The sequence below is a fragment of the Rutidosis leptorrhynchoides genome, chromosome 2, assembly GCF_046630445.1.
Source record: "Rutidosis leptorrhynchoides isolate AG116_Rl617_1_P2 chromosome 2, CSIRO_AGI_Rlap_v1, whole genome shotgun sequence".
Taxonomy (NCBI): domain Eukaryota; kingdom Viridiplantae; phylum Streptophyta; class Magnoliopsida; order Asterales; family Asteraceae; genus Rutidosis; species Rutidosis leptorrhynchoides.
The window spans coordinates 230,298,167-230,315,022 of record NC_092334.1 but is presented as its reverse complement, the minus strand read 5'-3'; the positions used below and the strand labels follow the sequence as shown (position 1 = coordinate 230,315,022).

Sequence of the window (16,856 nt, the reverse complement as noted above, 5' to 3'; positions counted from 1 at the left end):
CATATAATAGTGGAACTAAATAAATAATAGATTACTGGATCCAAATTGAGCAGAATGAGCACAAATCATGATTGGGTAAGTAAAAACAAATGAACATTGTGTATTATACATTTAATGGTATAACTTCTGATGAAAAATTGGTGACTTTAATGTGTATGTATTGTTCTATTTTGACATGTGAAGTGCAAAGTTACAAACATTAAACAAAGACAAGTGGAAGAAAAATGATCAAGCTGTGACTGCTTCTTCTTTGCCAGCAGCAAGTTGGTTCTGAATGTGTTGAGGTACCACATCAAATTTGGCTAGTTGCATCGTGTATGATGCTCGACCTTTCGTCATTCCTCTTAGCGTACGCACGTATTGGAACATTTCTGCAAGCGGCACAAGCAAATCTACCACCTGCATACAACAAACAATATATATCGCCTATTACGTGTAGTGACCCGAACTTTTCCATGTTTATATATATTAATTGAGATTGATATTTACATGATTAAATGTTTCCAACATGTTAAGCAATCAAACTTGTTAAGACTTGATTAATTGAAATATGTTTCATATAGACAATTGACCACCCAAGTTGATCGGTGATTCACGAACGTTAAAACTTGTAAAAACTATATGATGACATATATATGGTTATATATATAGTTAACATTATATTATGATAATTAAACATATCATTAAGTATATTAACAATGAACTACATATGTAAAAACAAGACTACTAACTTAATGATTTTTAAACGAGACATATATGTAACGATTATCGTTGTAAAGACATTTAATGTATATATATCATATTAAGAGATATTCATACATGATAATATCATGATAATATAATAATTTAAAATCTCATTTGATATTATAAACATTGGGTTAACAACATTTAACAAGATCGTTAACCTAAAGGTTTCAAAACAACACTTACATGTAACGACTAACGATGACTTAACGACTCAGTTAAAATGTATATACATGTAGTGTTTTAATATGTATTTATACACTTTTTAAAGACTTCAATACACTTATCAAAATACTTCTACTTAACAAAAATGCTTACAATTACATCCTCGTTCAGTTTCATCAACAATTCTACTCGTATGCACCCGTATTCGTACTCGTACAATACACAGCTTTTAGATGTATGTACTATTGGTATATACACTCCAATGATCAGCTCTTAGCAGCCCATGTGATTCACCTAACACATGTGGGAACCATCATTTGGCAACTAGCATGAAATATCTCATAAAATTACAAAAATATGAGTAATCATTCATGACTTATTTACATGAAAATAAAATTACATATCCTTTATATCTAATCCATACATCAACGACCAAAAACACCTACAAACACTTTAATTCTTCAATTTTCTTCATCTAATTGATCTCTCTCAAGTTCTATCTTCAAGTTCTAAGTGTTCTTCATAAATTCCAAAAGTTCTAGTTTCATAAAATCAAGAATACTTTCAAGTTTGCTAGCTCACTTCCAATCTTGTAAGGTGATCATCCAACCTCAAGAAATCGTTGTTTCTTACAGTAGGTTATCATTCTAATACAAGGTAATAATCATATTCAAACTTTGGTTCAACTTCTATAACTATAACAATCTTATTTCAAGTGATGATCTTACTTGAACTTGTTTTCGTGTCATGATTCTGCTTCAAGAACTTTGAGCCATCCAAGGATCCATTGAAGCTAGATCCATTTTTCTCTTTTCCAGTAGGTTTATCCAAGGAAATTAAGGTAGTAATGATGTTCATAACATCATTCGATTCATACATATAAAGCTATCTTATTCGAAGGTTTAAACTTGTAATCACTAGAACATAGTTTAGTTAATTCTAAACTTGTTCGCAAACAAAAGTTAATCCTTCTAACTTGACTTTTAAAATCAACTAAACACATGTTCTATATCTATATGATATGCTAACTTAATGATTTAAAACCTGGAAACACGAAAAACACCGTAAAACCGGATTTACGCCGTCGTAGTAACACCGCGGGCTGTTTTGGGTTAGTTAATTAAAAACTATGATAAACTTTGATTTAAAAGTTGTTATTCTGAGAAAATGATTTTTATTATGAACATGAAACTATATCCAAAAATTATGGTTAAACTCAAAGTGAAAGTATGTTTTCTAAAATGGTCATCTAGACGTCGTTCTTTCGACTGAAATGACTACCTTTATAAAAACGACTTGTAACTTATTTTTCCGACTATAAACCTATACTTTTTCTGTTTAGATTCATAAAATAGAGTTCAATATGAAACCATAGCAATTTGATTCACTCAAAACGGATTTAAAATGAAGAAGTTATGGGTAAAACAAGATTGGATAATTTTTCTCATTTTAGCTACGTGAAAATTGGTAACAAATCTATTCCAACCATAACTTAATCAACTTGTATTGTATATTATGTAATCTTGAGATACCATAGACACGTATACAATGTTTCGACCTATCATGTCGACACATCTATATATATTTCGGAACAACCATAGACACTCTATATGTGAATGTTGGAGTTAGCTATACAGGGTTGAGGTTGATTCCAAAATATATATAGTTTGAGTTGTGATCAATACTGAGATACGTATACACTGGGTCGTGGATTGATTCAAGATAATATTTATCGATTTATTTCTGTACATCTAACTGTGGACAACTAGTTGTAGGTTACTAACGAGGACAGCTGACTTAATAAACTTAAAACATCAAAATATATTAAAAGTGTTGTAAATATATTTTGAACATACTTTGATATATATGTATATATTGTTATAGGTTCGTGAATCAACCAGTGGCCAAGTCTTACTTCCCGACGAAGTAAAAATCTGTGAAAGTGAGTTATAGTCCCACTTTTAAAATCTAATATTTTTGGGATGAGAATACATGCAGGTTTTATAAATGATTTACAAAATAGACACAAGTATGTGAAACTGCATTCTATGGTTGAATTATCGAAATCGAATATGCCCTTTTTTTTTAAGTCTGGTAATCTAAGAATTAGGGAACAGACACCCTAATTGACGCGCATCCTAAAGATAGATCTATTAGGCCTAACAAACCCCATCCAAAGTACCGGATGCTTTAGTACTTCGAAATTTATATCATATCCGAAGGGTGTCCCGGAATGGTGGGGATATTCTTATATATGCATCTTGTTAATGTCGGTTACCAGGTGTTCACCATATGAATGATTTTTATCTCTATGTATGGGATGTGTATTGAAATATGAAATCTTGTGGTCTATTATTATGATTTGATATATATAGGTTAAACCTATAACTCACCAACATTTTTGTTGACGTTTTAAGCATGTTTATTCTCAGGTGATTATTAAGAGCTTCTGCTGTCGCATACTTAAATAAGGACGAGATTTGGAGTCCATGCTTGTATGATATTGTGTAAAAACTGCATTCAAGAAACTTATTTTGTTGTAACATATTTGTATTGTAAACCATTATGTAATGGTCATGCGTAAACAGGATATTTTAGATTATCATTATTTGATAATCTACGTAAAGCTTTTTAAACCTTTATTGATGAAATAAAGGTTATGGTTGTTTTAAAATGAATGCAGTCTTTGAAAAACGTCTCATATAGAGGTCAAAACCTCGCAACGAAATCAATTAATATGGAACGTTTTTAATCAATAAGAACGGGACATTTCATTACGTTCATTATTTGATTAAAAGCGTCTAACATAGACCCTTAAACGTTGGGTTTTAAGTTTTAATTTTGACCACTTTGACCCATTTTTTAGAAAGGCAAATCTACAACATGTTCTGTAACTTTTAAGTTAGACCATTTCTTTCTTTTATAAGGTTTTTCTCAGTGCAGGCTGCCCGGGAAGAGAAGTATTTTTATTCAGATGTATGCAACGGATATTTTAGAAGTTAGACCCAGTTGACTAGTTATATACGCCCTCCGTCCCAAAATTTTTGTCCCCCTTTTTAACTCTTTCTTGTACAACTTTGACTTTTAAATTTTTTTAATTGTGTTATATAATATTTGATGAAAGTTATACCAATAAAAACACATTTTAAAACAGAATCCATTCATATATATTTCATCAAATATTATATAGCACAAATAATAATATTTAAAGCCAAAATTTATAAAGAAAGACTCTAAAAGTCAAACGAGACGATCATTTGGGACGAAAGAGAGTATAAGATATAGCCCAAATCAACCCAAATGTACAAATGGTTGAAATTTGCCACCTGTACTGCAAAGTATACAGCAATGTCCAACTATTCATACAAGGTCCCATTGCCGTGTCTCTTACAGTTAAATCAATTGTTTTTTTTTTTTTTTTTTTTTTTTTGCTTTTCCTAAATGCAAATTAGTTTTCAACACCGATTTCGATTTTATTTTTTTAAACCATGCAACATTACAACTAAATTTGCAAGCTGTATTTAACAGAACCAAAAAATACATACCTTTAGACCACCAGGCTTGTCGCCAAAGCTATTAATCTGTCCTCTTCTAGAATTAAGATCACCAATAACATCTCCTAAATGTTCTTCAGGTGTAACAACCTCAACTCTCATAATCGGTTCCAAAATCTTGGGACCCGCTTTCCTAACCCCTTCACGAAACGCACCTCTAGCCGCCAATTGAAACGCTAACACACTCGAGTCAACATCATGATAATTCCCATCAGTTAACACCGCACGAACATCGACAACAGGAAAACCCGCAAGTACTCCATTAGTCATTGACTCTTCTAACCCTTTCATTACGCCCGGGATGTATTCTCTTGGAACCGCTCCTCCTTTAATCTCACTCTTGAATTCGTATCCACTACCTGCCTCTAATGGCTCGAACCGTACGGTTATATCTGCAAACTGACCTTGTCCACCTGACTGTTTCTTGTGGGTGTATTTCACCTCTGAGACACGTGAAATGCTTTCACGATAGTTCACTTGTGGTGCACCTACATTCGCTTCCAACTTGAAAAATTGGCAACCAATAAAGTGTTATATATGAATATTTGAACATATTCCAATAGTTTCTGTATTACACATTGTTTTTTCTTAAGCATATTTGTATGAACCGGTGTGCATGGTACAATACCAGACCAAACTAGTTTGGTTCGGTTCGGTCCCGAGTCCCAGTTTGTAGTATAAAGCCGGACTGAGGACCTGATCATATATTTTCGGTTCAGTTCAGTTATTTTGGTGTTATTTTCGGGTTCGGTCCAGTCAGGACCAAAGACCGAAAAACCTGGCAAAATGTGGAATGGGGACCGGACCGAAATAGCTTGGTTCGGTTCGGGATCCGCTCAGTTTCTCATTTTCAGTTTGATTCCTCGGTTTTTCCCGGACCGTGCACATGCAAAAATAATGTTACTCGCAAAATTATTAAGAAAACAAACCTTGAATTCCCTCTTGAGCCTATCAACAATAATCTCGAGATGCAATTCGCCCATCCCTTCAATAACGGTTTGATTAATTTCTTCATCACGCGAGAAATGAAACGAAGGATCTTCTCGTGCAAGCTTAATTAAACCGTTAGCCATTTTATCAACATCTGCTTTTGTCTTGGGTTCAATAGCAACTTTAATAACAGGATCAGGGAAGTCCATTCTTTCAAGAACAATCGGCTTATCAGGATCACATAACGTCTCACCCGTAATTGTATCTTTTAACCCCGCAAGAGCCACAATATCACCCGTTAACGCTACCGTAACATCTTCTCTTGCATTTGCATGCATTTCAAGTAACCTCCCGATTCTTTCTTTCCTCCCTTTGTTTGCGTTAACTACATATGACCCGGCCGATAGCTTCCCTGCATATATTCTCACAAATGTTAGTGACCCCACAAACGGGTCGTTCATGATTTTGAACGCTAACCCGGCAAACGGTTCATCATCACTTGCGACCCGAGTTATTTCAATTTCAGGATCATCTGGGTCGGTACCGATCATAGGAGGAACATCAAGTGGAGAAGGTAAATAGTCAACAACCGCATCGAGCAACGGTTGAACGCCTTTGTTTTTAAAAGCGGACCCACATAAAACCGGTACAAAATTACCTCCTAACGTACCCTTTCTAATCAATTTCTTAACGGTTTCCTCGTCGGGCTCAACCCCTTCAAGATATCCTTCCATAACCTCGTCATCTAACTCAACAATCATCTCGATCATCAACGCTCGATATTCTTCAGATAATTCTTGAAGATCGGAAGGTATATCTTCATACGAAAACTTAGCACCTAATTCTTCCCCACCCCAAACTATCGCTTTCATCCTAACAAGATCAATCACACCTTTAAACGTATCTTCCGCACCAATCGGGAGTTGTAACACAAGTGGCTTAGCACCCAAATTCGTTACAATCATATCACGCGTTCTAAAAAAATTTGCACCAAGTCGGTCCATTTTATTCACAAAACAAATACGAGGCACCCCATATTTATCCGCTTGTCTCCATACAGTCTCAGACTGCGGTTCGACACCGGCAACACTATCAAACAAACAAATGGCACCATCGAGAACCCGTAGGGCCCGTTCTACCTCAAGCGTAAAGTCAACATGGCCAGGTGTATCGATGATGTTGATACGATGGTTGTTCCAAAAAGTGGTTGTTGCAGCTGAAGCTATAGTGATTCCTCGTTCTTGTTCTTGTTCCATCCAGTCCATTGTGGCTGTACCCTCGTGTACCTCACCGATCTTGTAACTTCGACCGGTGTAGTAAAGGACTCGTTCGGTTGTGGTCGTTTTTCCTGCATCTATGTGGGCCATAATTCCAATGTTGCGGTAGTCCTTTAATGGAATTGTACGCTTTCCATCTATTCGATACAAATGTAAACATCACATAAGGAAGCTAAATCAACAAAATAGCAGTAGCATTTAATACTTGATTTCAATATTTAGAATGTATCAATTTATCAATTTTTTATATACACATGATAGATTGAATTCAGCTTACACAATTATACTGCATATAAATATGACGTTGCATAGGATACAACATCAAATATGGCAGCCACGTCATCCACAATCAAATTTCTCATATTTATACGGGACATGGTACAAGATATGATGACGTGACAGATGACATGGCATCATATGTGGCTAATGGCTACCACATCGTTCAAAAAGCACGTTACCTGATAAGAACTCACAAGATACATACAATAACAAGTTTTGGAAGCTTATTACATACTATTACATATATAAACTCAAAATTAAGCATACAATAGCAAATTTGACCTTTTTATTACTATTTATTTCACGTGGCTATAAGATGATAAGGAACCCTAAAATGCATAATTGTAAGTAAAATTAGGTAATTAAGTAATTAACGTAATCAATTGTACTGTATTAATTAGACTTTTTTTTTTTTTAAATAGTAATTTTTTCAAACCAACTTTTAAAAATGGAAACTGAATCAAAATTGTTACAAAAATGGTAAAATCGAAGTTTGGAACTTCGGTTTTGCCATATCCGAAGTTTCAAACTTCGGTTTTGGGTGATCTGTCAGCAGAAACCCTAAACCGAAGTTTGGAACTTCGGTTTTGCAGGCTTTTCAGCAAAACCGAAGTTTCAAACTTCGGTTTTGCAGTCTGCATAACCAGTCACAATTATGGACTGAAACCTGCAACCCTAGTCTCAATTATGGACTGAAACCTGCTAACCTATCATGTCAAAATCTGATTTATCATCTTTTTTCATTTATTTATATCACCCTTATCATGGACTCAAACACAAACATCACCAAGAACACAATTCAAGCATTTCAAAGTCAGTTTCAAACACCAACAACACAATTCAAACTAATCTTAATCAGTTTCATACATCAATAATTAAAAAAATGTCTATAATTCGTCCATTCATGGTTCATTTTCTTTGGAGAGGGCAAATTTCATTCCAAAATGGTTGGCTTACTGGTGATAACACAACGATTAGAAGGAGTTTTGTGTTGACAACCAAGGTTAACTGTATGCAGTTAAACGAAATGACGTATAATTATGTAGGTGTGAGTCAAAGATCACACACGTTAAAAATGTTCTTGTGGGTTCTTTTTAATGGAAATGAATGGAAAAGTGAAGTTACTGATGATAACACTTTGGAAACAATATATTTTTATTCTCAGAATGATCCAAATTACGAGGCTCAAATTGAAATTCAGTTTGAGGAAGTTTTTTCAACCACCCAAGGTTCGGGTTATGTTGATCTTATTCAAACTTTGGAGGGTGGTCAATCAACATCAAACCTCCATTCAACAGTTGTTGAATATGAACAAGAACGAAGAGACGAAGTAGAAAATGTAGTAGACCCCGATGATGGTATGTCTACTGCAACTGACGATACAGTTTCTGAATATAGCGTTGAAGATAATATTTCGGGTGACGAAGGTAGAGAGGAGCAAGTGGAACCACAATTGGAACCTGCCCCAGTTTCACGTTTTGGGTTTGTTAATTCAGGTGAGGGTAGTAATAGTTTTCCATACGATGACGACCAATAAGCTTCATGGGTTTTTTATGATAAGGAGATCGGTATTGTTTCCAAAGGAATGGTGTTCCAGAACAAATCCGAACTTATTTATGCTGTTCGAAAATGGAATATACAGCATAATAGAGAAATAGTTGTTACACAAAGCAAGCCGGGTTATTGGCAAGCACATTGTAGAACAACTAGCTCAAGTTTTAAGGGTCCACAAGAAAGATACCATTGTGCCTGGAGTGTTAGTGGTTCGTCTCACAATTGATCTAAGGTATGGAAAATAACAAAATGGAAAGATGAACACACGTGTTATGGACACGTATCAGAAAACAACAATCGTTGTTTAACCGCTAGCTTAATTGCTACTGAAATTGAACATCAAATATGTGTGGACATTGCTTATCCTGTTAAAAACATCCAAGCCCAAATAAAAAATACATGGAATGTGGATGTCCGTTACAGTAAAGCATGGAACGCTAGGCGTATTGCAATCGAACGATTGTTTGGATCTTGGGAAAGTAACTTTATTCATTTACCAAATTATATAAATGAATTAGTTACTACCAATCCAGACACAATTGTTGTGTTTGAAAATGGACCTGAAATTTATGAAGGTTTCGCCACCTTTAAATTTGTGTTTTGGGCATTCGGTCCAGCCATTAAAGCGTTTAAACTGTGTATTCCAATGATTTGCATCGATGGTACCCATTTGAAAGGTAGTTATAAGGGTAAACTGTTAATAGCGGTTGCCAAAAATGCTAACAATCAAATTCTACCTATTGCCTTTGCCCTAGTTGATGAATAAAGTAACGAAAGTTGGTCTTGGTTTTTCCAAATGTTCCAAGAAAATGTTATTGGAGACGAAAAGTTGTGTGTCATCTCTGATCGACACCAAGGTATCTTACATGCAATGGGTGCTCAAACATATGGTTGGGAACATAGGTACTGCTTGCGCCACATTCGTAGTAACTTGTTGAGCAAACACACTAAAGTGAAATCGCTCAAACACTTGTGTTGGACAGTCGGTTCAACAACAAAACAAATATTGTACAAGAATGCTTTCAGGTCCATCAAACAAGCTAGTGTTGAGGCTTGGCAATATTTTCAAGATGTTGATGTAGGCAAATGGACTGTGTATAGGGACAGTCAGAGGAGTCGTTGGGGTAACACAACAACAAATATTGCTGAGTCACTCAACAATGTGTTCCGTCATGCCCGAATGATGTCGATCAAAGCGTGTATCGAATATACCTTTGATTACACCAGACAACACTTCTACGACCAAAGTCGAGAAGCAAGGCTATGTAATTCAACACTTTCGAAGTACATGTTTAACATCTTTAACGAACGGGTAAAAAGAGCTCAACGTTACAAAACAACATGTTATCACGAAGAACAAGGTATCTACAAGGTTCATTCAACGTATCAAAGAAGTGGTGAGGGTGGCACTGATTACACAGTGGAGTTTAAAAGGAAAAGGTGTTCATGTGGTATTTGGCAACACCAAAGATTACCTTGCTCTCATGCCATTTCCGTATGTAGCCATCTAAACGAGGATATAAATAAACAAATCAGTAAAAAGTATACAACTCCTACATGGAGAGAGCAATATAGTGATCATTTTAATCCTTTAAGAGATGCGAGCTACTGGACACATATAGAATGGAAAATTATGGCCGATCCATCAAGATTGATTAAGCACAGAGGGCGGAAGCAATCAAAACGTATGAAGAACCAGATGGATGAACGTGAAAAGCAAGCTCCAAAGTGTGGTATATGCAGAACTGAAGGTCACAACAGGAATACTTGTCTACGTAATAGAAACCCATAGGTTTTCATTAGTAATTTGTTGTATTTAGTTTGTTGTATCATGTTTCTTGTAGTTTGTTTCTTGTACTTTGTTTCTTATGAATAAAAAGGTGTTGTTGAAATAATAATATTGCCATTTTACCAATCTTATTCAAGTTACTAATCTATTACAAGTAACTTTAATTTATAAAAGGTCTAGGTGCTTAATAGTATTCACCATGACTATCATACATCGTATCGAACTCTAGTGTGTCTTCAAAAACTCCAAATAAAACATACAACTCGATGTTTTCTGAAAGTATACACGCTTTCCCTACTAATGTATACCATTCTTCATCATAGCACATTGCTTTGGCTTCACTTGCTCCTGCTTTGTAGTAGTATATGTCCATTGAACGTGGATTCTTTGGTAGCTTTTCTCGAAGAAAGTCATTCAACTTTTCCATATTAAAGCCCCGAACATCTACGTTATCAAACGTCATTTTAGGCCCTTTACAGAGTTCCGTTTTACCATCATTCCATTCAAAATCACAACCATGATACACGTCAATTGATACGTATTTTGGATTCATTTTTTGTTATGTATTTATGAAACAATCACAGATCACTTTTATAATCCCGAATCTACATATAACCGAAGTTTTAAAATTCTGTTTCAGACCTATCAGAAATTAGCATGCAAAACCGAAGTTTGAAACTTCGGTTTGTCAGGTACTAGACATGTTATAAAAAGCAATACTGTTACCTTTTACTATTACCTTTCACTGTTCGGCAGCTTTTACTGAAACAGAACTTTAAAAGGCCTATTTTTCAATTTTAACTACACTATATAAACCGACATCTATTACAACAAACGGATGTATCACTCTATTCTCCCTTCTCCAAACATAAATTTTAATTTTGTAAACATTAACATGTCACCAATTCCTGTTCAAATTAATGTCTATTGGAATGGACAGTTTTCAACACAAAAAAAGTCTTGCTGGGGGTACAAATATAAGTACTTTCAAAATGTGGATGTTAGTCAGATGACAACAATTTCGAAGGTGTTTGAGTGGCTCAAAGAAAACATAACGGTTGAACATTCGGGCGTGATGTTCTGGAATGAAGGTAAAGGAAAATTCGAGCATCTTTGTGAAGAAGATGAATGGATTATGATAAAAAAACGAAGCAATTGTGAAAAACCAACCTCTTTCATTGCATCTAATTTAATTATGTGTTAAATTTCTATGCGTTGTTTTAAATTATGTATTTTTATTTTCAAAAAAATGTAACCGTGATTATGATATTAATAAAAGTGTTGTTCAAAAAATTTGTATTTGCATCTTACTAATATTAATATTTTATTGTTTGTAATGTTATTATATATTATTAAAGTAATTTTAGCGTATGAAATTGTAAATTAACTATCAAAACCAAGTTATTTATAAGATTAGTGTTTAAAAAAAAAAATTAAAAATACTAAAACCGAAGTTTGGAACTTCGGATTTGATAAAACTGAAGTTCCAAACTTCGGTTTAGGGTTTCTGCTGACAGATCACCCAAAACTGAAGTTTGCAACGATTTTGATTTAGTTTCCATTTTTAAAAGTTGGTTTAAAAAAATTACTATTTTAAAAAAAAATTCGTATTAATTATACAAAAAACAATACCTTCGGAGCCAGCAGCCATAGCGAAAACTGAAAGATTTCTCTTTTGAAATTGAGAAATTGATTTTGTTGGATTGAAGCGTTGTGTTCCGAAGAAAGATGACGTAAGAGTACGGTGTTGGTGGCGACTGAAGGAGGTGGCCGGAGAATGAAAGAAGCGACGGAGAGGTGGTCTGGTAGAGGAAGCACCATTGTTACCAGAGAAATTAGAAAGTGAAGTTGCGGCGGCGTTTGATGACAGAGCAACAGCTTCTGCCGCCATTTTAATTTATCGGAAAAGAATCTCCGTCACTGGAGAATAGTGGAAGGGGATAAGTGGAAGTTGTAATATAGGCTTGGATAGAACTAAAAAGGGATAGTTTTTTTTTGTAGTTGGAAAATATGATCTGATAATTATAGTTTTTTTTTTTTTTTTTTTTTTTTTTGGGTAAGCTAACCCTCCTATAACGAGCATATTGGCTCCCCATAGAAGGTAAAAACTCGGGTAATCAAGCCCCCGAGTGCGAGATCTGGTATGGGTGAATTGCGCATTATGCGCACCCTCTAGTCACACTCCTCTTTTGATCAATTTGGCACAGCCAAAAATTGAACTAGGGTGGTATGCTTTATTGGGCAACTCGGTGACCACTCAGACAAGCCTGAATGATTATTTAGAGTTTATATTACATGCATGAAATGTTTTTGTATAGTTTGTCATAAAACTAAAAAAAGGAAAATAGATTACCTTGTTGAAAATTTGGAAGGTTAGTACCTATTGCGCTCAAAGTTAACCAACATGCCTGATTACATAAATAAATTAAATAGTTGGGTGATAATGTGATAACTACTGTATCTTTTTTTAGGCAAAATTTATATATAAATGATCATGTATATATTTTTCACAGGGTCAATATGCCTGTTCAATACGTAAAAAGGAAAGTTTAAGGATCTTAGAATAAGGCTTTCCGGTCCGGCTACCGTGAATAACCCTGACCGACATGATGATGTCGGCGGGGTGGCTAAGTGATTAAGTCCACCTTCGATAACGGTCGTTGATCAGAAGACCCCAAGCAAGGTTGTAGGTGCTAGCAAATAAGAGACTAACCTGTAAACCTCAGAAAGATGTACGATGATAGCTTATTGTGCAGTAGGTGTTGGTTACGTAACGTGATTGTCGTCGTTAGAATGATAATTAGGGTTAGTATATATAAGCAAACCCTAATTCTAGAACCATCCGAGATAATGGTAATCCCTTCTATAACCAACTCCCCCGAATCACGGATATAATTATGGAAAAGATACTTACTTGACCAAGTAACCGCCGTACCGGGAACAGTCATTCGATACGAATCCGCATACCGCATACAAAGTACACGCATACGCATGCTAGCGAGTGCCAGCATACGTTTATATTGCGCATGCGGGTTGCGGTATCATTATGTCCCCCCAGTTTGATGTTATATGACGCAAGACATATGATATCAAACTATTAAGCGAAAAAGAAAAAACCAGAAAATGGCTAGAATTTAATTTTCCGCGTGCGTTTAGAGGTCATTAAATGCCTGTCACTGTCGCAGAAGCCCATTCGGCTGACAAGACGTAAAGTGGCAGTTGGCAGGCATGTGTCAGCCACACGCTCCTAGTGAACCATACCTAACTGACATCCACGCGCGTACAGAAAATGCTATCCGTTGATTGCGTTACACGTGTACAGCCACGATGAGACCATTTCACCCCATGACCCCCAAACTTCACTATAAATAGACCCAATTCACATTCATTTCCATTTTTCTGCCACAACTTTCTCCAATACGCTGCTAATTCACATCCTGATCAATTCCCGAACATTCCGGCCAATCTTCAAGAGGTTAGTTATTCTCCGATCACTTATAGAAAATGACTAAAGCTAATGAGATGTATGTAGATAGTGTAGTATCGATTATAGAGCAAAAGCATATAGATTCTTTAGTGAAACAATACCCACCGTTAGCACAGTACAATCCGGTGCCCCCCTTTCTAATCAACGTGCCCACAAACCGCCGGAGAACAAAGTAGCCATATATGAGCATGCGTTTAAGCATGGAAATTTTAGAGTGCCACCTTCCGACTTCTTCCTAGGCGTTTTAGATCATTTCTGCGTAGGATTAGGGCAACTACACCTGATAATGCTAAAAACGAACATATATTTCATAGCATTATTCCTCAAGAAAGACATGCTTTTAGTTGCAATTGTTCTATTTACAAGTGATATTCGTTTAAATAATAAAAGGTGAAGACAAAAGACAGATTCGATGAATTGAAGACGCAAAGGTCCAAAAAGCTCAAAAGTACAAAATACAATCAAAGAGGTTCCAATTATTGATAAGAAACGTCTCGAAATTACAAGAGTACAAGATTCAAAACGCAAAGTACAAGATATTAAATTGTACGCAAGGACGTTCGAAAATCCGGAACCGGGACCAGAGTCAACTCTCAACGCTCGACGCAACGGACTAAAAATTACAAGTTAACTATGTATATAAATATAATATAATATATAATTAATTCTTAAAATTAATATATATATTATAATATATTTATAATTCGTCGGCAAACAAAGAGCCAAAGCTGGGTGAGCTGTAATTTCAAACTCCGCGACTTGCAGAGTTTGAAGAAGGAAAATGCCGCGAGCCGCGGAGATCACCTCGACTCAATTCCCTATAAAAGCCAGCGCAGTTCGACGTAAAAAATATCAATAAATCAATCTCTCTCTCAATATATACGTAATATATATATATATATATATATATATATATATATATATATATATATATATATATATATATATATATATTTATATTTTAATTTTAATTTCTAATAATAAGGGTATGTTAGCGAATGTTGTAAGGGTGTAAGTCGAAATTCTGTCCGTGTAACGCTACGCTATTTTTAATCATTGTAAGTTATGTTCAACCTTTTTACATTAATGTCTCGTAGCTAAGTTATTATTATGCTTATTTAAAATGAAGTAATCATGATGTTGGGCTAATTATTAAAATTGGGTAATTGGGCTTTGTACCATAATTGGGGTTTGGACAAAAGAACGACACTTGTGGAAATTAGACTATGGGCTATTAATGGGCTTTATATTTGTTTAACTAAATGATAGTTTGTTAATGTTAATATAAAGATTTACAATTGGGCGTCCCTATAAATAACCATATACACTCGATCGGACACGATGGGCGGGGTATTTATATGTACGAATAATCGTTCATTTAACCGGACACGGGAATGAATTAATAGTCACTAGAATTATTAAAACAGGGGTGAAATTATGTACAAGGACACTTGGCATAATTGTTAACAAAGTATTAAAACCTTGGGTTACACTCAGTCGACATCCTGGTGTAATTATTAAACAAAGTATTAAAATCTTGTTACAGTTTAAGTCCCCAATTAGTTGGAATATTTAACTTCGGGTATAAGGATAATTTGACGAGGATACTCGCACTTTATATTTATGACTGATGGACTGTTATGGACAAAAACCAGACGGACATATTAAATAATCCAGGACAAAGGACAATTAACCCATGGGCATAAAACTAAAATCAACACGTCAAACATCATGATTACGGAAGTTTAAATAAGCATAATTCTTTTATCTCATATTTAATTTCCTTTATTTTATATTTAATTGCACTTCTAATTATCGCACTTTTATTGTTATTGTATTTAATTGCACTTTTAATTATCGTACTTTTTAATTATCGCAAGTTTATTTTATCGCACTTTTATTTATTGCAATTTCATTATCGTTATTTACTTTACGCTTTAAATTAAGTCTTTTATTTTACATTTGGTTTTAACTGCGACTAAAGTTTTAAAATCGACAAACCGGTCATTAAACGGTAAAAAACCCCCTTTATAATAATAATATTACTTATATATATATTTGTATTTTTATAAAATAAAACTAATATAGCGTTAAGCTTTGTTTAAAGATTTTCCCTGTGGAACGAACCGGACTTACTAAAAATTACACTACTGTACGATTAGGTACACTGCCTATAAGTGTTGTAGCAAGGTTTAAGTATATCCATTCTATAAATAAATAAATATCTTGTGTAAAATTGTATCGTATTTAATAGTATTTTCTTGTAAAAATATAAGCTATTTTATATACACCTCGCATAACATCAACACCCTTACGCCATAGGGAAGATTGTATTGTTTGAGATGTGGTGCATTGCACTCAACAAGGTACCCTTGGTTAAGGTATTCTGCCATCTATACCGCTTAGCCAATCACCACAAATCGTAGTTCACATTCTTTGCTCGTCAAAACTTCACCAAAACCCCAAAATCGAATGCGGGCCACTAGAAAGAAATATTCTTTTTTATTGACCAAACTGTGGTTGGTACCAACTTTCCGCAAACGCTTATCTGGTGCGAAAATGTGGCTAAGGACGTGAACAAAACCCCGGTCCTAGATGATGAAGAAACAAAGCTGTTAGCAGAGTGCGCTAATGCACAGCTGGTGCACCGGTCATACGGGAACGTGATGTTGCGGTTAGGAAAGATATCCGCACACTGGCCATGGGAGAACGTGCATCCAGCCATAATCGGACCGATTGGCAAGGGTAGGAATAGTATTAACGAACACTAACATATAACAATTTGCTACATACTTATATGTACTAACTTATGCTCGTCCGATTGCAGAGATGAAGATGAAGAAGGTACTTACGTTGAAGAACAACTGGAGCAGGAGTGTACTGGTGAAAACCAGGTATCTGCACCTGCCACCTCAGCCAACAAACGCAAGGCTACCGAAACCCCCCAAACCAAACAAAAGAAAAAGAAGCTCACCCCCAAACAGAGGGAGGACATGCGGAACGACAACTTCATTCCCATCGAGCCAGCATCTGCGGATTTACCTCCCCCCACTACTGGTAAGCATCCTTTTCCTGCA

At 35.2% G+C, this 16,856-nt stretch overlaps 1 protein-coding gene across 1 annotated transcript; it reads right to left on the bottom strand.

The window, feature by feature from the left end:
* Positions 1-226: 226 nt before the first annotated feature.
* LOC139891701 (elongation factor G, chloroplastic-like) lies at positions 227-12,183 on the bottom strand. Its single transcript, XM_071874680.1, has 4 exons — positions 11,925-12,183; positions 5,393-6,807; positions 4,455-4,967; positions 227-399 (listed from the first exon to the last, which is right to left on the bottom strand). Exons 1-4 carry the CDS (start codon positions 12,181-12,183, stop codon positions 229-231), a joined length of 2,358 nt encoding a protein of 785 aa, XP_071730781.1. The 3' UTR covers positions 227-228.
* Between the last annotated feature and the right edge of the window lie 4,673 nt (positions 12,184-16,856).